Source organism: Aphelocoma coerulescens, unplaced genomic scaffold (genome assembly GCF_041296385.1).
Source record: "Aphelocoma coerulescens isolate FSJ_1873_10779 unplaced genomic scaffold, UR_Acoe_1.0 HiC_scaffold_233, whole genome shotgun sequence".
NCBI lineage: Eukaryota > Metazoa > Chordata > Aves > Passeriformes > Corvidae > Aphelocoma > Aphelocoma coerulescens.
The window spans coordinates 22,412-48,006 of NW_027183579.1; the positions used below are offsets into that span (position 1 = coordinate 22,412).

Genomic DNA, 25,595 nt, shown 5'->3' on the forward strand with positions numbered 1-25,595 from the left:
CCCAAATTTTCCCCCAAACCCCCCAAATTCCACCCAAAATCCCCAAATTCCACCCAAAATCCGCAAATTTCACCCAAAATCCACCCCAGAAAAGTCCCAAATTTTTCAATTTCAGCCCAAAAATTCCCCAAATCCCCTCCCCACCCCCCGAAATTTTGGGAATCCCTTCCCAAAAAAACCTCGGATTCCAGCACGGCTCAATGGCTTTATTGAGGGAAGGGGAAATTTGGGGAAATTTGGGGGGATTTGGGGAGTTTTGGGGGATTTTGGGGAATTTTGGGGGGATTTGGGGAATTTTTGGGGGGGATTTTGGGGGGATTTTGGGGGAATTTTGGGGGATTTTGGGGGAATTTTGGGGTCCCCAGCCCAGCTCATCCCGGGGGGAGTCACAGCTGGGGGGGGGGAGGGGGAGAACCCCAAAATTTGGGGGGAAAAATCCCAAAATTGGGAGGAAAAAAAATCCCCAATTTCTGGGGGGGGGGGGAGGGGCAAAAATGGCGGGAAAACCCCAAAATTTGGGGAAAATCCCGGAATTTTGGGGGGGGTTGATGGGGGAGGGGCTTCATTTTGGGGGGGATCCCAAAATTTGGGGGGGTCCTAAATGGGGGAGGGGCCTAAAAGGGGGAAAACCCCAAAATTTTGAGGGGAAAATCCCAAAATTTGGGAAAAATCCCCCAAAATTTGGGAAAAATCCCCAAAATTTGGGGAAAATCGGATTTTTGGGGGATTTTTGGGGGGTTTTGGGGTCAAACGGGGGTCGGGGGGGTCCCAAATTTTTTGGGGGGAACCCCAAATTTTGGCGGGAATTTTTTGGGATGTCCCAAAATTGGGGAAAAATCCCCCAAATTTGGGGAAAAATATCCAAAATTTGGGGCAAATCGGATTTTTAAGGAATTTTTGGGGGTCAAATCAGGGTCGGGGGGATCCCAAATTTTTTGGGGGGATCCCAAATTTTGGCGGGAATTTTTTGGCGGGTTTCCCACGGTTGGAACATCCCAAAAATGGGGGGGGGGGAAATGCAAAATAAACGGGATTTTTTGGGTTTTTTTGGGGGTTTTCGGGGTCAAATCGGGGTCGCGGGGATCCCAAATTTTTTGGGGTGGATCCCAAATTTTGGCGGGAATTTTCTGGCGGGTTTCTCACGGTTGGAGCATCCCAAAAATGGGGGGGGGGAAATTCGAAATAAACGGGATTTTTTGGGGTTTTTTTTGGGTTTTCGGGGTCAAATCGGGGTCGGGGGGATCCCAAATTTTTTGGGGGGGTTGCGGGAATTTTGGGGGTCACACGAGGGACCCCTGGGGCTGCGGGAAGTCGGGGTTGGTGAAGCTGAAGCCCTCGAACTCGGCCTGGTCCAGCCCCGCCAGGACCAGCGCGTCCGGGGGGGTCAGAGCGGGGGGGGCCCGAGTGAAGAATTTGTCGAAATTTTCCCCATTTCGGCCGCACTTTTTTGGTGGTTTTTGGTTTAGGGGGGGAGGGGGGGGAAGGGGGGGAATGGGGGGAAAAAGGGGATTTATAAAAGGGGGGGAAATGGGGAAAATTGGGGGAAAATTGGGGGGGAAAAAGGGAGGAAAAAGGGAATAAAAAGGGGAGAAATTGGGGGGAAATTGGGGGAAAATTGGGGGAAAAAAGGGATTTATAAAAGGGGGGGAGATGGGGAAAATGGGGGGAAAATTGGGGGAAAAAGGGGGGAAAAAAGGGAATAAAAAGGGGAAAAATTGGGGGAAAATTGGGGGAAAATTGGAGGAAAAAAGGGATTTATAAAAGGGGGGAAATGGGGAAAATTGGGGGAAAATGGGGGGAAAAAGGGAATAAAAAAGGGAATAAAAAGGGGAAAAATTGGGGGAAAAATGGGGGAAAATTGGGGGAAAATTGGGGGAAAAAGGAATAAAAAAGGGGGGGAAATGGGGAAAATTGGGGGAAATGGGGGGAAACGGGGGAGAAAAAAGGGAATAAAAAAGGGGAAAAAATGGGGAAAAAAGGGGAAAAAAGGGAAAAAAAAGAGGAAATGAAAGGGGGGGAAATGAGGGGGGAAAGGGGAAAAAAGGGATTTTAAAAGGGGGGAAAATTTGGGGGGAAAATGGGGAAAAATAGGAAAAAAGGCGGAAAAGGGGGAAATAAAAGGGAAATAAAAAGGGGGGGAAGGGGAAAAAGGGGGGAAAATGAGAATAAAAATTGGGAAAATGGGGAAAAAAGTGGGGAAAAAAGGAGGAAAAGGAGGAATAAAAAGGGGGGGGAAGGGGGGAAAAGGGGGAAAAAAGGGGAAAAAGGAAATGAGGGGAAAAAGGAAATTTGAAAGATAAAAAAAGGAAAAAGGATAAAAGGAAAAGAAAGGAAGAAAAGAAAAAAAAGGGGAATAAAATGTTTAAAAATAAAAGAAAAAGGGGAAAAGGAAAGAAAAAGGAAAAGAGAAAAAAATTTAAAAGGGAAAATAAAGGGAAAAAAGAAAAAGAAAAAAATTAAAATTTCAGGAGTTAAAAGAAAGAAAGAAAAAAAAAGGGAAAAAGGGGAAAAAAGAAAAAAAAGAAGAAAAAGAGAAAAAAGAAAAAAAAAGAAAGAAAAGAAGCCCCAAAAAACCCCCAAACCAACCAAAAAATACCAAAAAGGAAAAAAAAAAAGGAGCCCCAGAAAGGGACCCCAAACCAAAGACCCCAAAATCGCCCAAATTCCCCCCAAAATCCCCCAAATCCACCCCAAATTTCCCCCCAAAAACCCAAATCACCCCCAAAAAATGACAAATTCCCCCCAAATTGCCCCAATTTTCCCCCAAAATCGCCCCAAAAAAGCCCCAAAAAACCCAAAAACACCCAAAAAAGCAAAAAAAAAAAACCCCAAAAAGCCCAAAAAAACCCCCAAACCCCCCAAATTCCCCCCAAAAATCCCAAATTCCCCCCAAAAATCCCAAACGGACAAACACAGAGAGAGAGAAAAATTTGGGGTCAGAGGAGAAACCCCAAAAGTTGGGGGGAATTTGGGGGATTTTGGGGAGAATTTGGGGGAATTTGGGGTGGATTTGGAGGGAATTCTGAGGATGAATTTTGGGGAGATTTTGGGAAAAATTTGGGCGGAATTTTTGGGGATTTTTGGGCGGAATTTTTGGGGATTTTTGGGAAGATTTTGGGGAAAATTCGGTGGATTCGGGGTGGGTTTTGGGGGGGTTGGGGCACAAATTTTGGGGGGAATTTGGGGGGATTTCGGGAAAAATTTGGGGGGATTTTGGGGGAAATTCAATGGATTTGGGGTGGGATTTTGGGGGGATTTGGGAGAATTTTGGGGGATTTGGGGTGGGTTTGGAGGGAATTTTGGGGGGGAATTTGGGGGGGATTTTGGGGGATTTGGGGGTTGAATTTTGGGGGGATTTGGGAGGATTTTGGGGGTGAATTTTTGGCAGATTTTGGGAAAAATTTGGGGGAATTTGGGGGATTTTTGGGAGGGATTTGAGGTGGATTTGGGGTGGGTTTTGTGGGGATTTTTGGGGTGATTTCGAGGGAATTTTGGGATGAATTTTGTGGGGATTTGGGGGTGAATTTTGGGGTGATTTTGGGGTGATTTGGGGGGGATTTGGGGGTGAATTTTGTGGGGATTTGGGGTGATTTGGGGGGGATTTGGGGGTGAATTTTGGGCAGATTTTGGGGTGATTTGGGGGGGATTTGGGGATGAATTTTTCGGGGATTTTAGGGTGAATTAGGGGGGATTTGGGGGTGAATTTTGGGGGGATTTGGGGGTGAATTTCAGGGTGATTTTGGGGTGATTTCGGGGGGATTTGGGGGTGAATTTTGTGGGGATTTTGTGGGGATTTGGGGGTGAATTTTGGGGGGATTTTGGGGTGATTTGGGGGGGAATTTGGGGGTGAATTTTTCACGGATTTCGGGAAGGTTTTTTTGGCGAAACTTTTGGGCAAATTCCAGGGGGACCCCGAGGCGAACTTGGGGTCATTTTTCACCATTTCGGGGCCCTTTTTGGAGGAACTTTTTGGGAGTTTTTATTGGGGTTTTTTTTTTTTTGCACACGGGGAATTCGGCGCTTCCGGGCTCGTTTTTTGGGATGGGATTTGGGATTTGGGGGTTGGGGGGGTTTTTTTTTGGGGGGGGGGGGGTCGGGACTCACCGGGCGGGGGGTGAACGGGGGGGGCACCTCGAGGCGCTCCAGTCGCTCCCAGTCCGTGCGGCGGAAGAAGGGGTGACCCCGAACCTCCTGCTCCCCCCCCGGCCCCGCCCCCAGCCGCTTCCCGGGGTGCTTGGTCAGGAACTGCGGGAGAATTGCCGGGAAAAATTCCCCAAAATCCTTCCCCCAGCCCCCCCCCCCAAAAAAAACCCCCAAACAACAACGACGACAACAAAAAAAAACCCGAAAAAAATCCGTCCCGAAATGAAGAAAAACCACCCGGAAAAGCCATCCCAAAATTCCCACAGAATTCCCTCCAAATCCATCCCAAAATTCCCAAAAAATTTCTTTAAAATTCCCACAAAATCCCCACAAAATCCATCCCAAAATTCCCTCCAAATTCCCCACAAAATTCCCTCACCATTCCCACAAAACTCCCTCAAAATTCCCTCAAAATCTCCACAAAAGCCGTCCCAAAAATCCCCACAAAATTCCCTCAAAATTCCCCCCAAAATCCCCACAAAATTCCCAAATTAGCCCCAAAATTCATCCCAAAATTCCCACAAAATTCATCCCAAAAACTGCCTCAAAGTTTCCCACAAAATTCCCACAAAATCTCCACAAATTTCCCTCAAAATTCCCCACAAAATTTCCACAAAATTCCCACAAAATTCATCCCCAAATTCCTTCAAAATTCCCTCAAAATTCATCCCAAAATCCCCAAAAAATTTCCCACAAAATTCCCAGAAAATCTCCATAAATTTCCCTCAAAATCCCCACAAAATTCATCCCAAAATTCCGCGGGATGCCTCAAAAACTCCCCAAAAAAATCCCCAAATTCCTCCCCCAAACTCCCTAAAAACCCCCCAAAAATGGGAAAAAATCGGGAAAAAATCAGAAAAAAATCAGGAAAAAAATCAGAAAAAATTCAGAAAAAAATCGGAAAAAAATCAGGAAAAAATCGGGAAAAAATCAGGAAAAAGACGGGAAAAAAATCAGAAAAAGATCAGGAAATGATCAGGAAAAGATCAGGAAAAAATCAGGAAAAAAAGAGGAAAAAAATCAGGAAAAAAATCAGGAAGAAATCGGGAAAAAAAATCAGAAAAAGATCTGGAAAAAATATGGAAAAAATCAGAAAAAAACCCAGAAAATAATCAGAAAAAGATCAGGAAAAAAATCAGGAAAAATCAGGGAAAAAAAAAAAATCAGGAAAAATCATTAAAAAATCAGGAAAAATCAGGAAAAATCAGGAAAAAATCAGGAAAAATCGGGAAAAAATCAGAAAAAAATTGGGAAAAAAATCAGGAAAAAATCAGAAAAAAATCAGAAAAAATCAGAAAAAAATCAGGAAAAAATCAGGAAAAATCAGAAAAAATCAGGAAAAAATCAGAAAAAATCAGGAAAAAATCAGGAAAAATCGGGAAAAAATCAGAAAAAATGGGGGAAAAGGGAGATTTGCTGGGATTTTGGGATTCCTGCTGGGAATTTGGGGGATTTTGGGGAATTGCTGCTCACCCCTTTGCAGATGGCCACGGCCTCGCGGGACAGGGCTTTGGGATACGTCACCGTCTGCTCCAGGATGGACTGGAAGAGCTCGTCCTCGTCCTCGCCGTCGAACGGGGGCTGCCCAAAATATTCCCAAAAAACACTCGGGGATCCCGGCGGAAATCCCGAGCTGGAGGCGATCCCACCCCACCCCCCAAAATGCCCCCAAAAAATAACCAAAATCCCCCCAAAAATCCCTAAGAAATCCACCTCGAGATCCCTAAAAAAGACCCCAAAATCGACCCCAAAAATCCCCAAAATGATGCCGGAATTCCCAAAATAGTTCCCAATAAATCCACCCCAAAATTCCCAAAAAATGACCCCAAAAAATTCCCAAACAATCCCTAAAAATGACCCCAAAATCCCCCCAAAAAATGACCCCAAAATTCTCTTAAAAGTTCCCAAAAAATGACCTGAAAAATTCCCCAAGAATGACCCCAAAATTCCCCCCCAAATTCCCAAAAAATGACCCCAAAAATCCCAAAAAATAACCCCAAAATGCCCAAAAAATCCCCCCCAAAAATTCCCAAAAAATCCACCCCAAAAGTCCCCAAAATTCACCCCAAAATCCTCCAAATTCCCACAAAATTCCCCAAATTCCCCAAAAATTCTCCCAAAATCCCCAAAATTGCCCCAAAAATTCCCCAAAAATCCCTCCAAAAATTCCCCAAATTCCCAAAAATTCCCAAAAAATCCCCGAAAATTCCGCCAAATCCCAAAAAGTCCCCAAAATTCCCAAAAAATCCCCCAAATTCCCACAAAATTCTCACAAAATTCCCCAAAAAATTCCCAAATTCCCCCCAAAATCCCCCAAATTCCCCCAGAATCCCCCCAAATTCCCCCCAAATCCCCAAAAATTCCCCCAAAATTCCCCACAAAATTCCCAAAATTCCCCAAAAATCCCAAAAATTCCCAAAATCCCCCCAAATTCCTCACCTGCCCCGCCAGCATCTCGTAGAGGAGGACTCCGAAGGACCACCAGTCCACGGATTTCCCGTAGGGTTGGTAGGCGATAATCTGGGAATTTCGGGATCCCTTTGGCCCCCAAAATTCCCAAAATCCCCCAAATCCCCAAAATTCTGGAATTCCCCCCAAAAAAAGCCCCAAAAAACCCCCCTAAAAAAGGCCAAAACGGCCCCAAAATGGCTTTAAAATCGAATTTTTGGGTTTTTTTTCCTGGGATTTCAGGGGTTAAAAACCACCCGGGATTCCCAAAAATCGGCCGATCCCGAAAATTCCCGGAATTCCCCAAAAAAAAACGGGGGAAAAGGTGAAAAACACCCCCCAAAAAACCCCAAAACCAACAGGAAAATCCCCCCAAAATCCAAATTTTGGGGGATCCCGCTGGAATTTTGGGATCCCAAATCCCGAATCCCAAAAATTCCCCCGGAATTCCCAAAAATTCCTCCCAGCTTCCCATTTTTTCAGCATTTCCCCCCAATTTTGAGGGATTTTCCCCCGATTCCGGAGATTTTTGGGTTTCCCGCTGGAATTTCCGGATCCCCCCTTGGGAATTCCCAAAAAACCCCAAATTCCAGCCCAAAAATTCCCCAAAAATCGCATTTTTTCCTCTTTTTTCATCATTTTTTTCCGGATTTTGGGGTATTTTTCCCAAATTTTGGGGCTCGTTTCCCGGGATTTCGGGATCGTCCGGAATTTTGGGATTCATCCCCATTCCTTGGGCCCAAAACCCCCAAAGTTCCCAAAAAACGCCCCAAAAATCCCCAAAAATTCCCATTTTTCCCCATTTTTTCCCCAAATTTGGGGATTTTTGGGCTTTTCCCCCCTCAGGAATTCCAGAATTCCCGGAATTCCCAAATCCTGACTCCCCAATCCCCCCAAAATTCCCCAAAAATGCCCCAAAAAGCCCCCAAAATTCCCTCTCCCCCCCATTTTTTCCCAAAATTTCCCCCAAATTTTGGCTTTTTTGGGGTTTTCCCCCCTCAGGAATTTCAGGAATTCCAGGAATTTCAGGAATTCCCAAACCCTGACTCCCCAACCCCCTCAAAATTCCCCAAAAAAGCCCTAAAAACCCCCCCAAAATTCCCATTTTCCCCCATTTTTTTCCCAAATTTCCCCCAGTTTTCGGGATTTTTGGGCTTTTTGCCCCTCCGGAATGTCGGGAATTCCGGGAATTCCGGGAATTCCGGGCACCTCGGGGGCGATGTAGTCGGGGGTCCCGCAGAAGGTCCGGGTGGTGTTTCCCGGGAAAATGTTCTCCTTGCACATCCCGAAATCCGTGATCTTCACGTGCCCTTGGGCGTCCAGCATCACATTGTCCAGCTTCAGGTCCCTGCAGCCAGAGCGGGGGGATTTGGGGGAAATTTGGGGATTTTGGGGAATTCGGGGGATTTTTTGGGGATTTTTTTGGGGGATTTTTCAGGATTTTTTGGGGATTTTTTGAAGATTTTTTGGGGTTTTTTTTGGATTTTTGGGGGATTTTTTAAGATTTTTTGGGGATTTTTTCAGAATTATTTTGGATTTTTTGGAGATTTTTTAGGATTTTTTGGGGATTTTTTGGGGAATTTTTGGAAATTTTTTAGGGAATTTTTTTGGGAATTTTTGGGAATTTTTTGCGGGAATTTTTGGGGAATTCTGGGGATTTTTTGGGATTTTTTGGGGATTTTGGGGGGATTTTTTTGGGGGGGGGATTTTTTTGGAATTTTTTGGGGATTTTTTTGGGAATTTTTAGGAGATTTTTTGGGGAATTTTTTTGGAATTTGTGGGAATTTTTGGGGAATTTTTTGGGAATTTTTTTGGAATCTTTTGGGGATTTCTTGGGGATTTTTGGGAATTTTTGGGGATTTTTGGGGGATTTTTTGGGGTTTTTTTTTGGTTTTTTTGGGAATGTTTGGGGATTTTTTGGGGAATTTTTTGGGGAATTTTTGGGAATTTTTTGCGGGAATTTTTGGGATTTTTTGGGGATTTTTTTCGTAATTTTTGGGGATTTTTTTTGGGATTTTTTGGGGGATGTTTGGGGATTTTTTTGGGAAATTTTGGGAATTTTTCAGGATTTTTTGGGGTGTTTTTGGGATTTTTTTGGAATTTTTGGGGGATTTTTTGGGATTTTTTTAAGATTTTTTGGGGATTTTTTGGGATTTTTTGGGGAATTTTTGGGGAATTTTTGGGAATTTTTTGAGGAATTTTTTGGGGATTTTTTTTATTTTTTGGGGATTTTTGGGGATTTTGGGGGATTTTTTGGGGATTTTTTGGGATTTTTTGGGGAATTTTTGGGGAATTTTTGGGAATTTTTTGAGGAATTTTTTGGGGATTTTTTTTATTTTTTGGGGATTTTTGGGGATTTTTGAGGATTTTTTGGGATTTTTCAGGGCGACTTTTTAGGGAATTTTGGGGAATTTTTGGGAATTTATTTTTATTTTTTGGGGATTTTTTTGGGATTTTTTTGGATTTTTTTTAGGATTTTTCGGGGATTTTTTGGGGGGTTTTGGGGGGATTTTTTTGGGATTTTTGTGAAATTTTGGGGAGTTTTTAGGGGTTGTTCATGGATTTTGGAGAGCTGAGAGGGAATTTTGGGAATTCGGGAGATTTTGGGAACTTTTTTGGAATATTGGGAATTTTTGAGGGATTTTTTTGGGGATTTTTGGGGATATTTTGGGGATTTTTTTTTTATTTTGGGGGGATTTGGGGGGAATTTGGGGCAATTTTGGGGGGATTTTGGGTGATTTTGGGGGGATTTGGGGCGATTTTGGGGGATTTTGAGGGTTTTTGTGGGATTTGGGGGCATTTGGGGGGATTTTGGGGGAGATTTTGGGGGATTTGGGAGGATTTGGGAGGATTTGGGTGAATTTTGGGGGATTTTGGGGGATTTTGGGTGAATTTGGGGGGATTTTGGGTGGATTTTGGGGGATTTTGGGGGGATTTAGGGGGAATTTTGAGGGGATTTTGGGTGAATTTTTTGAGGGATTTTGGGGGATTTTGGGTGAATTTTGGGGGATTTTGGGGGATTTTGGGGGGATTTTGGGGGGATTTTGGGTGAATTTTGGGGGATTTTGGGGGATTTTGGGGGGATTTTGGGGGATTTTGGGTGAATTTTGGGGGATTTTGGGGGATTTTGGGGGATTTTGGGGGGATTTTGGGGGGATTTTGGGTGAATTTTGGGGGATTTTGGGGGGATTTTGGGGGATTTTGGGGGGATTTGGGGGGATTTTGGGGGCATTTGGGGGGATTTTGGGGGGATTTTGGGGGGATTTTGGGTGAATTTTGGGGGATTTTGGGGGGATTTTGGGGGGATTTGGGGGGATTTTGGGGGGATTTAGGGGGAATTTTGGGGGGATTTTGGGGGGATTTTGGGTGGATTTGGGTGAATTTGGGGGGATTTTGGGGGATTTTGGGGGATTTTGGGTGGATTTTGGGTGAATTTGGGCGCTCACCTGTAGATGATCCCTTGGTTGTGCAGGAAGAAGAGGCCGATGGCGATTTCGGCCGCGTAAAACCTGGGGAAAATTCCGGATTTTGGGGATTTTTGGGAAGATCCCGAAAGTTCCAGAGAGGTCCCGAAAAAAATTGGGGAAGGGGAGAGGGAGGGGAGAGGAAATTGGGGGGATTTGGGGGGAATTTGGGGAATTTTGGGGGGTTTCCAGGTGGATTTTGGGGAATTTTGGGGAATTTTGGGGAATTTTGGGGGGATTTTGGGGAATTTTGGGGGGAATTTTGGGGGGAATTTTGGGGAATTTTGGGAAAATTTGGGGGTTTCCAGGTGGATTTTGGTGAATTTTGGGGGGATTTTGGGGGGATTTTTGGGGAAATTTGGGAATCTGGGGGGAGTTCCAGGTGGATTTTGGGGAATTTTGGAAAATGTGGGGGGATTTTGGGGAAATTCGGGATTTTTTGGGGGTTTCCAGGTGGATTTTGGGGAATTTTGGGAATTTTGGGTGAAATTTGAGAGATCCCAGGTGGATTTTGGGGCTCCCAGGGTGAATTTTAGGGGATTTTGGTGGATTTTTCCAGGAATTTTTTGGGAATTTTCCACCTTGGAGTCATTCTGAGGAATTCCCGGAATTTTTGGGAACTTTTTGGGAATAATTCCAGGAATTTTGGGGCTCCTGGGGGGGATTTTGGGGGAACTTTGAGCCTCCAGGATGGTTTTGGGCTGAATTTTGAGGGATTTGCTTCGATTTTTCCGAGGATTTTTCGGGAATTTTCCTCCTTTGGGTTGTTCTGAGGAATTCCCAGAATTTTTGGGAATTTTTTGGGAATAATTCCGGGAATTTTGGAGGCTCCTGGGAGGGAATTTTGGGGTTCCCAGGTGGATTTTGGGGTTCCCAGGTGGATTTTGGGGTGGATTTTCAGCCTCCCAGGGTGGATTTTTCCGGGGATTTTTCGGGAATTTTCCACCTTTGGGTCGTTCTGAGGAATTCCCGGAATTTTTGGGAATTTTTTTGGGGCGAATTCCGGGAATTTTGGGGTCACTCACGCCGCGTGCGGCTCCTTGAACTTCCCGACCTGCTGGATGTGGTACATGAGGTCGCCCCCGGTGACGTATTCCATGACGAAATACAGCCGGTCCTGGCGGCCCAGTTCAGCCCAGTTCGGCCCAGTTCGTCCCAGTCCACTCCCAGTTCAGCCCAGTGTCCCAAAATCCCCGAAATTCCACGAAATTCCCCCAAAATTCCACGAAATTCCCCCAAAATTCCAGCCCCGAACGAAGATTCCAGCACCAAACAGAGCCAGGAATGAGAGATGAACCCAGCCCAGTTCAGCCCAGTTTGTCCCAGTTTGTCCCAGTTCGTCCCAATCCCCTCCCAGTCCCTCCCAGTGACTCCCAGTCCCTCCCAATCTTCTCCCAGTGGCTCCCAGTCCCTCCCAATCCACTCCCAATCCCCTCCCAGTCCCTCCCAATCCCCTCCCAGTGCATCCCAGTCCCTCCCAGTGGTCCCAATCTGCTCCCAGTCCCTCTCAGTCCATCCCAGTCCCCTCCCAGTCCCTCCCAATCCGCTCCCAGTGACCCCAGTCCCTCCCAGTGCTCCCAATCCGCTCCCAATCCGCTCCCAATCCCCTCCCAGTCCATCCCAATCCCCTTCCAGTCCCTCCCAATCTGCTCCCAGTCCCTCCCAGTTCCCTCCCAGTCCTTCCCAGTGGCTCCCAATCCGCTCCCAATCCTCTTCCACTCCCTCCCAGTCCATCCCAATCCCCTCCCAACCCACTCCCAATCCTCTCCCACTCCCTCCCAGTCCCCTCCCAGTCCATCCCAGTCCATCCCAATCCCCTCCCAGTCCCTCCCAATGACTCCCAGTGCCCTCCCAGTCCCTCCCAATCCCCTCCTAGTCCATCCCAATATCCCCCAGTCCATCCCAATCCCCTCCCAGTCCCTCCCAGTCCCTCCCAATCCCCTCCCAGTGACTCCCAGTCTCTCCCAATCCCCTCCCAATCCACTCCCAGTCCCTCCCAGTCCATCCCAGTCCATCCCAATCCCCTCCCAGTCCCTCCCAATCCCCTCCCAGTCCCTCCCAATCCCCTCCCAGTGGCTCCCACTCCCTCCCAGTCCCTCCCAATCCCCTCCCAGTCCCTCCCAATCCCCTCCCAGTGGCTCCCACTCCCTCCCAGTCCCTCCCAATCCCCTCCCAGTCCCTCCCAATCCCCTCCCAGTGGCTCCCACTCCCTCCCAGTCCCTCCCAATCCCCTCCCAGTCCCTCCCAATCCCCTCCCAGTGGCTCCCACTCCCTCCCAGTCCCTCCCAATCCTCTCCCAGTCCCTCCCAATGACTCCCACTCCCTCCCAATCCCCTCCCAATCCCCTCCCAGTGGCTCCCACTCCCTCCCAGTCCCTCCCAATCCCCTCCCAGCCCCTCCCAGTGCTCCCAGTGGCTCACGGGGGTCTGGAAGGTGGAGTGCAGGTGGGTGAGGAAGTGGGGGCGGGGCCCCAGGGCCAGGACCCTCCTCTCCACCAGCGTGGAGGCGGCGTCGTCGTCCTGCACCACCACGTCCTTCTTGAGGATCTTGATGGCGAAGAGCTCGGCCGAGCCCCTCCGTTCCGCCAGCATCACCTGCGGGAGGGGGCGGGGAACGGCTGGGAATTTTGGGGGATTTTTGGGGGAATTTTTCCCATTTTTTGGGGATTTTTTCCCGATTTTTTTCGATTTTTTTCGGATTTTTTTCGATTTTTTTCGGATTTTTTTCGATTTTTTCTCAGGTGTTTCGGGGTGGTTTTGGAGGTGTTTTGGGGTCACATGACCACAGACGTGTTCCAGGAGGTTTTGGATTTTATGGAATTTTTGGGGAATTTTTCCCATTTTTTGGGGATTTTTTCCCGATTTTTTTCGATTTTTTTTCGATTTTTTTCGGATTTTTTTGGGATTTTTTTCGAATTTTTTCTCAGGTGTTTCGGGGTGGTTTTGGAGGTGTTTTGGGGTCACTTCTTGACCACAAACACGTTCCAGGAAAATTTGGACTTCACAGAATTTTTGGAATTTTTGGGGGAATTTTTCCCATTTTTTGGGGATTTTTTCCCGATTTTTTTCGATTTTTTTCGGATTTTTTTCGATTTTTTTCGGATTTTTTTCGATTTTTTCTCAGGTGTTTCGGGGTGGTTTTGGAGGTGTTTTGGGGTCACTTCTTGACCACAGATGCGTTCCAGGAAAATTTGGATATTGTGGAATTTTTGGGGATTTTTTGGGGAATTTTTCCCATTTTTTGGGATTTTTTCCCGATTTTTTTTTTTTTTTTCTGATTTTTTTTGGATTTTTTCGACTTTTCTCAGGTGTTTCGGGGTGGTTTTGGAGGTGTTTTCGGTTCACAACATGACCACGGAGGTGTTCCAGGAAAATTTGGATATTATGGAATTTTTGGGAATTTTTGGGAATTTTTCCCTATTTTTTTCAATTTTTTTCAATTTTTTTCGGATTTTTTTCGATTTTTTTTCAGGTTTTTGGGGTGGTTTTGGAGGTGTTTTGGGGTCACTTCTTGACCACAGATGCGTTCCAGGAAAATTTGGACTTCATGGAATTTTTGGAATTTTTTGGGAATTTTTGGGGAATTTTTCCCATTTTTTTGGGATTTTTGTCCGATTTTTTTCGATTTTTTTCGGATTTTTTTCGATTTTTTTCGGATTTTTTTCGGATTTTTTTCGATTTTTTCTCCGGTTTTTTTGGGTGGTTTTGGAGGTGTTTTGGGGTCACTTCTTGACCACGAAAGTGTTCCAAGAAAATGTGGATTTTATGGAATTTTTGGGAATTTTTTGGAAATTTTTTCCGATTTTTTTCCCATTTTTTTCGGATTTTTTTCGATTTTTTCTCAGGTGTTTCGGGGTGGTTTTGGAGGTGTTTTGGGGTCACACCATGACCACGGAGGTGTTCCAGGAGGTTTCAGATTTGATGGAATTTTTTGGGATTTTTTTGGGAATTTTTTGGGATTTTTTGGGAATTTTTTTCGGATTTTTTTACGATTTTTTAGTATTTTTTTTCCTCAGTGTTTTTTGATTTTTTCTCTGTTTTCGGGGTGGTTTTGGAGATGTTTTGGGCTCACTTCTTGACCACAAACACGTTCCAGGAAAATTTGGATTTTATGGAATTTTTGAAATTTTTTGGGAAATTTTTTGGGAACTTTTCCCATTTTTTTGGGAATTTTTTCCCATTTTTTCCAATTTTTTTTGGATTTTTTTGGATTTTTTTCAATTTTTCTCAGGTTTTTCGGGGTGGTTTTGGAGGTGTTTTGGGGTCACTTCTTGACCACGAAGGTGTTCCAGGAAGATTTGATTTTATGGAATTTTTGGGAATTTCTTTCCCATTTTTATTAATTTTTTTCCCTTTTTTCTTCGATTTTTTTCCCTATTTTTCCTGGGTTTTTTTTTTGAACATTCCTTGATTTTTTGGGGTGGTTTTGGAGATGTTTTGGGGTCACACCATGACCACGGATGTGTTCCAGGAGGTTTCAGATTTTATGGAATTTTTAGGAATTTTTGGGGAATTTTCTGGGAATTTTTCCCATTTTTTTGGCCAATTTTTTTTCGATTTTTTTTTACTTTTCCTCAATTTTTTTTTGCTCTTTTGGAGCCGTTTTTTCGGGATTTTTTCCAGAATTCCAAGAATTTCGGGAATTTCGGGAATTTTGGGATCTCACCTCCCCCCAGGTGTATCCAGGTGACTTTTGGGGTTATTTTGGGGTTATTTTGGGGTGGTTTCAGGGGATTTTGGGGTCATTTTTTGGCCTTTTTTTGCTCTTTTGGAGCTGTTTTTTCGGGATTTTTTCCAGAATTCCGGGAATTCCGGGAATTTTGGGATCTCACCTCCCCCCAGGTGTATCCAGGTGACTTTTGGGGTTATTTTGGGGTTATTTTGGGGTGGTTTCAGGGGATTTTTGTGGCGTTTTTGGCCATTTTTTGCTCTTTCGGAGCCGTTTTTTCGGGATTTTTGCCGGAATTCCGGGAATTTGGGGAATTTCGGGAATTCTGGGATCTCACCTCCCCCCAGGTGTATCCAGGTGACTTTTGGGGTTATTTTGGGGTTATTTTGGGGTGGTTTCAGGGGATTTTGGGGTCATTTTTTGGCCATTTTTTGCTCTTTCGGAGCCGTTTTTTCGGGATTTTTGCCGGAATTCCGGGAATTTGGGGAATTTCGGGAATTCTGGGATCTCACCTTGCCGAAGCTGCCCTTTCCCAGCACCATCAGGAAGGTGAAGTCGCCCAGGTGGGAGCGGCCGCTGCCCAGAAGGCCCCGCTTGGGCTCGGTGGGGGAGGGGAGGGGGGGAGGGCCCCAGGGTGGGGGAGGGGCCCGGCCCCCGCCGGACTTTCTGAGGGGGGGTCAAAGGTCAAAGGTCAGGGGGTCACCCCCCTTTTTTCCCCAATTTTTTCCCTTTTCTTTTCCCTTTTATTTCCTCTTTCTCCTCCATTTTTTTCCCAATTTTTCCCCCCATTTTTCCCTTTTTTCCCCCTTTTTTCCCCTCCCTTTTTCCCCATTTTCCCCCATTTTTTCCCTTTTCCCATTTTTTCCCTTTTTTCCCCCCATTTTTCCCAAAATTCCCCCAGTTTTTCCCCTTTTTTTCCCATTTTTCCCCTTTTTCCCCCCCATTTTTTCCCCAATTTTTTCTCTTTCCTTTTCCCTTTTTCCCCCTTTTTTCCCCAATTTTTTCCTTTTCCCATTTTTTCCCATTTTTCCCCCCATTTTTTCCCCAATTTTTTCCCTTTTCTTTTCCCTTTTTTCCCCCATTTTTTCCCTCTTTTCCCATTTTTTCCCCTTTTTTCCCCATTTCCCCAAGGAGGGGTCAGGGCGGGGTCAGGAGGTCAAAGGTCAGGGCTCGTTACCTCGTAGAGCTCCAGGGGGTAATTACAGGCCTGGAAGAGACCAAAGCAAATTGGGGGGGAATTTGGGGGATTTTGGGAGAAATTTGGGGGAATTTGGGAGAATTTGGGGAAAACTTGGGGGAATTTGGGGGATTTTGGGGGAATTTGGGGGAAATTTGGGAGAATTTGGGGAGATTTTAGGGGATTTTTGGGTGGATTTTGGGGCTTCCAGGAGGAATTTTGGGGACCCTGGAGTGGATTTGGGGGGAATTTTGGGGGGGGAATTTTGGAGTCTCGGGAGATCCCAGGAGGATTTGGGTGGATTTCGGGCAATTCCAGGGTTCCCAGAGAATTTTAGGGAATTTTAGGAGGATTTTGGGGAATTTTGGGCGGAATTTTTGGGGAATTTCGGGACATCCCAGACCTCAAATTCGCGGCTTTTTGGGGAGGGATTTGGGGCAATTTTGGGGTTTTCTGGGTGGGATTTTTGGGTTTTTTTTTGGGAGGGGAAGAATTTTGCCATTGCCATGGGATTTTTGGGGAATTTTGGGGGGATTTTGGGGGAATTTTGGGGGTTCCAGACCTCGAATTTGGGGCGGAGGCCGCAGTCGTCGGTGTCGGCCACGGGGACGTTGTAATACTCGCCCTCCTCCTGGTTCAGCAGCTTGAACCTGGAATTTTGGGGGGAATTTGGGGGAATTTGGGGAAAATTGGGGAAAATTTGGGGGAATTTCGGGAAGTTCCGGGGCCGTCGCCCCTCAAATCCCCGAAATTCCCACGAAAATCCCTCCAAATCCTCCCCAAAATCCCCCGAAATCCTCCCAGACTCCTCCCGAGTTTTCCCGAATTTTCCCCAAATTTTCCCCAAATTCCCACCCCGAACTTCCCAAATTTCCCCCAGGTTCCCAAATCCTCCCCGAATTCCCAAAAATCCCCTGAAAATCCCCAAAAATTCCCCCCCAAATTCCTCCAAAAAGCCCCCAAAAATTCCTCAAAATTCCCAGTTTTCCCCAAATCCCCAAATTTCATCCCCAAATCCCCAAATTGCTTAAAATCCCATCAAAACCCCCCAAAAAATCCCCAAAAATCCCCCCAAAATCCCAGAAAAAAAAAAAAAATCCCAAAAAAATCCCCCAAACTTTAAAAAAATGCCCAAAAAGTTCCAAACGTTCGAAAAAATCCCCCCAAAAAATCCCCCCAAAATCCCAGAAAAATCCCAAAAAATTCCCAAAAATCCCAGAAAAATCCCCCAAAAAACCAAAAAAAATCCCAAAAAATCCCCAAAATATCCCAAAAAAACCCCCAAAAAATCCCCAAAAATCCCCAAATAAATAAAAAAAAAATCCCCAAAAAATCAAAAAAACCCTCAAAAAATCCCCAAAAAATCCCCAAAAAAATCCCAAAAAATCCCCAAAAATCCCAAAAAAAATCCCAAAAAATCCCCAACCCCCCCGAACCCCTCCCAAGCCCTTTTCCCGGATTTACCAGCCATCCACGTGGCCCTTGAGCAGCTCGGCCACCCCGAAGCTCATCGCTCCCATGAAGTCGTTCCGGGACGTTCGGTCCCAATCCCAAACCTCGACCGACAGGCGCCGCTCGGCGTCTCCGGGCCTCAGCGTGCTGCCGGAATTCCAGACATTTCTGCCCAATTCCGGAAATTTCTGCCCAATTCCGGCCGTTTCTGCCCAATTCCAGACATTTCTGCCCAATTCCGGAAATTTCTGCCCAATCCCGGAAATTTCTGCCCAATTCCGGCCATTTCTGCCCAATTCCGGCCATTTCTGCCCAATTCCAGACATTTCTGCCCAATTCCAGAGATTTCTGCCCAATTCCAGAGATTTCTGCCCAATTCCAGACATTTCTGCCCAATTCCGGCCGTTTCTGCCCAATTCCGGCCGTTTCTGCCCAATTCCGGCCGTTTCTGCCCAATTCCAGACATTTCTGCCCAATTCCGGCCATTTCTGCCCAATTTTGGGGCTGTTTCTGCCCAATTCCGGCCATTTCTGCCCAATTCCAGACATTTCTGCCCAATTCCAGAGATTTCTGCCCAATTCCAGAGATTTCTGCCCAATTCCAGACATTTCTGCCCAATTCCGGCCGTTTCTGCCCAATTCCGGCCGTTTCTGCCCAATTCCGGCCGTTTCTGCCCAATTCCAGACATTTCTGCCCAATTCCGGCCATTTCTGCCCAATTTTGGGGCTGTTTCTGCCCAATTCCGGCCATTTCTGCCCAATTCCGGCCATTTCTGCCCAATTCCGGCAATTTCTGCCCAATTCCAGACATTTCTGCCCAATTCCGGCCATTTCTGCCCAATTCCGGACATTTCTGCCCAATTCCAGACATTTCTGCCCAATTCCGGCCGTTTCTGCCCAATTCCGGCCATTTCTGCCCAATTCCAGACATTTCTGCCCAATTCCGGAAATTTCTGCCCAATTCCGGCCGTTTCTGCCCAATTCCAGACATTTCTGCCCAATTCCGGCCATTTCTGCCCAATTCCGGCCATTTCTGCCCAATTCCGGCCATTTCTGCCCAATTCCGGCCATTTCTGCCCAATTCCGGCCGTTTCTGCCCAATTCCGGCCGTTTCTGCCCAATTCCAGACATTTCTGCCCAATTCCGGCCGTTTCTGCCCAATTCCAGACATTTCTGCCCAATTCCGGCCGTTTCTGCCCAATTCCGGCCGTTTCTGCCCAATTCCGGCCGTTTCTGCCCAATTCCGGCCATTTCTGCCCAATTCCAGACATTTCTGCCCAATCCCGGCCGTTTCTGCCCAATTCCGGCCATTTCTGCCCAATTTTGGGGCTGTTTCTGCCCAATTCCAGCAATTTCTGCCCAATTCCAGCAATTTCTGCCCAATTTTGGGGCCATTTCTGCCCAATCCCGGCCATTTCTGCCCAATTCCAGAAATTTCTGCCCAATTCCGGCAATTTCTGCTCAATTCCAGCAATTTCTGCCCAATTCCAGCTGTTTCCGCCCAATTTTGGGGCCATTTCTGCCCAATTCCTGCAAATTCTGCCCAATTCCTGCAATTTCTGCCCAATTCCGGCCGTTTCCACCCAATTTTGGGGCCCTCGGGGCCGGGTTTTCCCAGTTTTTGCCTTTTTTTTCCACGGATTTTTCCTTTTTTTCCCCCCATTTTTCCCCCGGTTTTTTCCTCTTTTCCCTCCTTCACCCTCCTCAATTCCCACCCCCATTTTCACCGGATTTTTTTCCTATTTTTCCCCGTTTTCCCCCCATTTTTTTCCCCATTTTTTTCCCCCATTTTTCCCTTTTTTCCCATTTTTCGCCCCATTTCCCCTATTTTTCCCTCATTTCTCCCCCGTTTTTTTCCCGTTTTTTCCCCTTTTCCCCCCTTCCCCTCCCCCCATTCCCACCCCCATTCCCACCCGATTTTTTTCCCATTTTTCCCAGTTTTTCCCATATTTTTTTCCCACATTTTTTCCCCATTTTTCCCTCATTTCTCCCCCGTTTTTTTTCCCATTTTTTCCCCTTTTTCCCCCCCTTTTCCCCCCTATTCCCACCCCCATTCCCGCCGGATTTTTTCCCATTTTCCCCATTTTTTCCCCATGTTTTTCCCCAGTTTTTCCAGCTTTTCCCCCATTTTTCCCCATTTTTCCCTCATTTCTCCCCCGTTTTTTTCCCGTTTTTTCCCCTTTTTTTCCCCCATTCCCCCCTCCCCATTCCCGCCGGATTTTTCCCGTTTTCCCCGTTTTTTCCCCCGTTTCTCTCACAAGAGGAAGGCCTCGTTCCACACCGGGTTCAGCGTCGCCTTCACCGTCCGCGTTTTCTGCTTGGAGACGTTTTTGGGGTCCGGGATCAGCTTCAGCTTCACGTAGGGATCCGAGAGCCCGTTGGGATCCATCGGGATCAGGTTCCGGGCCTCCCCCACTGCAAAATCCCAACATTTTGGGGAAAAAATATGGAATTTAAGGCAAAAATCCACAAAAATCCGGATTTTTGGGCAAAAAGATCGGGGTTTTGGGGCGGTTTTGGGTGGATTTTGGGAGATCCCAGGGCAGTTTTTGGGATCTGGGATCCGAGAGCCCCTTGGGATCCATCGGGATCAGTTCCGGGCCTCCCCCACTGCAAAATCCCGGAATTCCGGGGAAAAAAGCCGGGATTTGGGGCAAAATTCGGCAAAAATCCGGATTTTTGGGGCATTTTCTGGTGGATTTTGGGGGATCCCCAGGGAGTTTTTGGGATCTGGGATCTGAGAGCCCCTTGGGATCCATCGGGATCAGTTCTGGGCTTCCCCCACTGCAAAATCCCGGAATTCCAGGAAAAAAAGCCGGGATTTGGGGCAAAAATCGGCAAAAATCTGGGATTTGGGGCAAAAATCCGGGATTTTGGGGTAAAAACATGGGAATTTGGGGCATTTCCGGGTGGATCTGGGGGATCCCAGGTGGATCTGGGGGATCCCAGGGCATTCGAGCCATTCCCAGATGGATTTTTGGGGGCATTTTGGGAATTCCGAGCCCGTTTTTCCCCGGTTTCCCTTTGGATTTCCGCCATCCCCGGATGGATTTTCGCCGGGATTTTTCCCCTCCCCCCCCCCCCGGCGATTCCCAGGGATTTTTGGGGCCATTCCCGAGGATTTTGGGGCCGTTGCCGGTACCGGTGACGTGGAGCTGCTCCCCGGGAAGGGCCTGGATCCGGATCTGGAGCCGCCCCCTCCTCTCGGTGTGATCGACCCCGCACAGGCTCGGCACGCTCTGCACGCAGCGCTTGTGCACGTTCATCTCACAGCCTGGAATTGGGGGGAATTTGGGGGATTTGGGGGATTTTTGGGGATTTTTTGGGAATTTTTGGGGGGTCAGAAATTCCCTAAAACGCCCCGAATCCCCAAATTTTCCCAAATTTCCCGGAATTTCCCCCAAAATCCCCCCCTGCACGCAGCGCTTGTGCACGTTCATCTCACAGCCTGGAATTGGGGGGAATTTTGGGGATTTTTGGGGATTTTTTGGGAATTTTTGGGGGGGTCAGAAACCCCCTAAAACGCCCCAAATCCCCCAAAAACCCAAATTTCCCCCCAAATCCCCCTCTGCACGCAGCGCTTGTGCACGTTCATCTCACAGCCTGGAATTGGGGGGAATTTGGGGGATTTGGGGGATTTTTGGGGATTTTTTGGGAATTTTTGGGGGGTCAGAAATCCCCTAAAACGCCCCAAATCCCCAAAAAACCCAAATTTCCCCCAAAAAATCCCTTTCGAAACCTCCCTTTGGGCGTTCATCTCACAGCCTGGAATTTTGAGGAATTTTTGGGATTTTTTGGGAATTTTTTGGGGGGTCAGGAAAGCCCTAAAATGCCCCAAATCCCCCCAAAAAAACCCAAAATCCCCCCCAAAACCCTCCAGGACCCCCCAAATCCCCCCGAGACCCCCCAGGACGCCCCAAATCCCTTTCAGGACCCCTCAAAATCCCCCCAAAATCCCTTCCAGGACCCCCCAAAATCCCCCCAAGTCCCCCAAAATGCCCCGCAAATCCCTCCAGGACCCCCCAAATCCCCCCAAAATCCCCCCCAAATCCTCCCAAATCCCCCCAAATCCCTCCAGGATCCCCCAAACTCCCTCAGGACCCCCCCAAATCCCCTCAGGACCCCCCAAACCCCCTCAGGACCCCCCAAAATCCCCCCAAGTCCCCCGAAATCCCCCCCAAATCCCTCCAGGACCCCCCAAATCCCCCCAAATCCCCCCCAAATCCCTCCAGGGACCCCCTAAATCCCTTCCAGGACCCCTCAGAACCCCCAAAATCCCCCCAGGACCCCCCAAACCCCCCCAGGACCTCCCAAAATCCCCCCAAAATCCCCTCCAGGACCCCCCAAATCCCCCCAAAATCCCCCCCAAATCCCTCCAGGGACCCCCCAAATCCCTTCCAGGACCCCTCAGGACCCCCCAAAATCCCCTCAGGACCCCCCAAACCCCCTCAGGACCCCCCAAAATCCCCCCAGGACCCCCCAAAATCCCCCCAAAATCCCCCCAGGACCCCCCAAATCCCTTCCAGGACCCCCCAAAATCCCCCCAAGTCCCCCGAAATCCCCCCCAAATCCCTCCAGGGACCCCCCAAATCCCTTCCAGGACCCCTCAGGACCCCCAAAATCCCCTCAGGACCCCTCCAAATCCCCCCAAATCCCCCCCAAATCCCTTCCAGGACCCCTCAGGACCCCCCCAAATCCCCTCAGGACCCCCCCAAATCCCCCCAGGACCCCCCAAATCCCTTCCAGGACCCCTCAGGACCCCCCCCAATCCCTCCAGGACCCCCCCAAATGCCCCCAGGACCCCCCAAATCCCCCCGGCCCACTCACAGGAGCACTTCATGCCCTGGTGCACGAGCCCGTAGAGGAGGGAGCCGCAGTGGTCGCAGAACGTGGGGCTGCTGTAGCTGTGCACCTTGAACTTGTGCTTGTTCCGGGGGTCCTGCCGCAGCGGTTTGGGGCAAAACCCCGCGGATTTGGGCAAAAATCCCGACGTTTCGGGGCGAAATCCCGCGGGTTTTAGCGGAATCCCCGCGGTTTTTAGCGGAATTCCCGCGGTTTTGGGGTTAAAAGTGGCTCAAATTGGGAGCTTGGAGAGGGAATTGGGGGGAATTTGGGGGGTCCGAGGGTGGGGGGCGATGTTTTGGGGGGAAACCCCGCGGTTTTGGGGAAAAATCCCGAAGTTTCGGGGCGAAATCCCCGCGGTTTTTAGCGGAATTCCCGTGGTTTTTGGGGTTAAAAATGGCTCAAGTTGGGTCCTTGAAGGGGAAATTGGGCGGAATTTCGGGAGGAAATTGGGGACGGGTGAGTGGGACACGCGTGGGAATCGCCCCGAGCCGGTTTTGGGCGAAATTCCCGCGGTTTTGGGCAAAATTCCCCCTTTTTTGGGGGGAAAAAAATGCCCCGATTTGGGTCCTGGAAGGGGAAATTTTAAGGATTTGGGGGGGGAGAAATTGGGGGGAGGGGGTCACAGGTGAGGGGGGAACGCGTGGGAATCGCCCCGCATCGGTTTTGGGCGAAATTCCCGAGATTTTGGGCAAAATACCAATTTTTTGGAGGGGAAAAATGCCCCAATTTGGGTCCTGGAAGGGGAAATTTTGATGGATTTCGATGGGAATTCGGGGATTTCGGGGGGAATTTGGGGAGGGGGCTTCCCAGGGGGGAGTCCCAGAGGTGGGGGACACATCCAGGGATGGATTTTCCCCCTCCCCGAGGGCGATTTTGGGGTGAATTCCGCCTTTTTGGGGGGCAAAAATGCCGCGATTTGGGTCCTGGAAGGGGAAATTTTGAGGGATTCCGATGGGAATTCGGGGATTTCGGGGGGAATTTGGGGAGGGGGCGTCCCGGGGGACCCCTCCCCCTCACTCACGTCGGTCTGGGGTCCCTTCCCGGCGCCGGGACATTCGAAGGTGACAAATTCGTGGCACCTTTTGTGAACCACGAAGCTGCAAACTGGGGGGGGACGGAACCAAAACCGGGCTCAGGGAACCCCAAAATCCCCCCAAAATCCCCCCAAATCCCCCCAAATCCCCCCAAAATCCCACGAGAATTCCTCAAATCCAGCCCAGCGCTCGAAGAGTCCCCAATTCCCACTCGGGACCCTCCGAAAACCCCAAATTCCCCCCAGATTTTTTTCCTCCAAATCTCCTCGAAATTCCCCCAGGATTCCCCAAATTCGCCCCAAAATCTGCCCGAGATCCCAAATTTCCTGGAAATTCCCCCCAAATTCCCCCCGGGATCCCCAAATCCCCAATTCCCCTCTGAGACCCCAAAATTCCCCCCAAAATCCCCCCAAATCCCTTCCAGGACCCCCCAAAATCCCTCAAATCCCCCCCCAAAATCCCTCAAATCCCCCCCAGGACCCCCCAAAATCCCTCAAATCCCTCCAAAATCCCTTCCAGGACCCCCCAAAATCCCCAATCTCCCAGCGAGACCCCCAAATTTCCCCCCAAAATCCCTCCCCGTTGTTGCCTGGCAACCGCCATCGTCGCCATGGCAACGCTCCTCCGCCTGTCAATCACCGCCCGGGGGTCTCAAATCCGGGGGGGGGCTCGAATTTGGGGAGGGGTCCCGAATTTGGGGGGGGGTGAGGGTCCCAAACTGGGGGGGAGGGTCCCAATTTTGGGGGGGGTCCCAATTTGGGGGGGGGGGGGGGTCCTAGTTTTGGGGGGAGGGTCCCAATTTTGGGGAGGTTTGGGGAGGTTCTGGGGGGTCTCAAATTGGGGGGGGGGGTCCCAAATTTGGGGAGGGGTCCCAATGGTCCCAATTTGGGGGAGGATCCCGATTTTGGGGGGTCCCAGTTTTGGGGGGGGAGTCCTGAGGGTCCCAATTTTGGGGAGGGTCCCAATTTGCGGGGGGGGGGGTGTCCCGGTTTTGAGGGGGTCTGGGGGGGGTCCCAATTTTGGGGGAGGGGTCCCAAATTTGGGGGGGGTCCCGATTTTGTGGGGGGGGTCCTGAGGGTCTCCAGGAGGGGGCCCCAATTTGGGGAAGGGGTCGTGGTTTTGGGGGGGTCTTGGGGGGTCCGGGGGGGGTCCCAAATCTGGGAAGGGGTCCCAATGGTCCCAATTTGGAGGGGGGGATCCCGATTTTGGGGGGGGATCCCGATTTTGGGGGGTCCCAGTTTTGGGGGGGGGTCCCGATTTTGGGGAAGGGGTCGTGGTTTTGGGGGGGTCCCAGGAGGGGGTCTCAGACTGAAGGGGGGGGCCCCAAATTTGTGGGGGGGTGGGATCCAGGTTTTGGGGGGGTCCCGGATTTTGGGGAAGGGTCCTGAGGGTCCCAAATTTGGGGGGGAGGGGGGGGGTCTCACCCATGCACTGCAGGCCCTGCTTGCCGATGCCCCTGGGGGGAGAAAAATGGGGAGGGGTCACCTGGGGGGGGCACCTGGGGGCACCTGGGGTCACCTGGGGTCACCTGGGGGGGTCACCTGGGCTGTGGCCGGAGGCTCCCGGTGACCCCACAGCCGGGGGGGCCTTGGACACCTGGACAGCCGGACACTGACCCCCCCCCCCAGGTGTGACCCCTGGCCAGGTGTGACCCCCCAGGTGTGACCCCCCAGGTGTGCCCAGCTGTGCCCAGCTGTGCGGACTGACCAGATGAAGTCGGTGCAGTGGCTGCAGAAGGTCTGAGTGACCCCCGTGTGTCAGTGTCCAGGTGTGACCCCCCAGGTGTGACCCCCCAGGTGTGACCCCCCAGGTGTGCCCAGCTGTGCCCAGCTGTGCGGACTGACCAGATGAAGTCGGTGCAGTGGCTGCAGAAGGTCTGAGTGACCTCTGTGTGTCAGTGTCCAGGTGTGACCCCTGTCCAGGTGTGACCCCCCAGGTGTGACCCATCCAGGTGACCCCCCAGGTGTGCCCAGCTGTGCCCAGCTGTGCGGACTGACCAGATGAAGTCGGTGCAGTGGCTGCAGAAGGTCGGCTGCTTGAAGAACCGCGCCGTGAACCGGTGGCTCTTGACCTCGTGCACCACCTTGTGCCGCAGCGCCCCCCGGCGGCAGAAGAGCGGCCGGCCGGCCACCGGCCCTGCGGCCACTGACCGCTCCGAGTCCGGCCCCGCCAGCGCCATCGGGCCACGGCCGGAGCCCGCCTGGGCACCTGGGGGCAGCGGGCAGAGACGGGGAGGTGAGGGGGGCACGGGGGTGGACACACGGACACGGGGATGGACACACGGAGATGGATGGACGCGGGGGTGGACACATGGATAGACACATGGACATGGATGGACAGCTGGACATGGATGGACACGGGGGTG

The 25,595-nt window shown here is 49.5% G+C and overlaps 1 protein-coding gene across 1 annotated transcript; it reads right to left on the reverse strand.

Moving 5' to 3' along the window:
* Positions 1-1,280: 1,280 nt before the first annotated feature.
* Positions 1,281-25,424, reverse strand: PRKCG (protein kinase C gamma). Its single transcript, XM_068999110.1, is given in 19 exon segments — positions 1,281-1,442; positions 4,105-4,245; positions 5,617-5,724; positions 6,583-6,663; positions 7,801-7,939; positions 10,038-10,100; positions 11,081-11,172; positions 12,476-12,649; positions 15,236-15,349; positions 15,351-15,389; positions 15,901-15,930; positions 16,463-16,550; positions 17,365-17,499; positions 19,610-19,766; positions 20,494-20,625; positions 22,179-22,290; positions 23,218-23,300; positions 24,655-24,686; positions 25,228-25,424. Coding segments are annotated over 19 exon segments (2,064 nt in total). The 5' UTR covers positions 25,410-25,424.
* Positions 25,425-25,595: the final 171 nt, after the last annotated feature.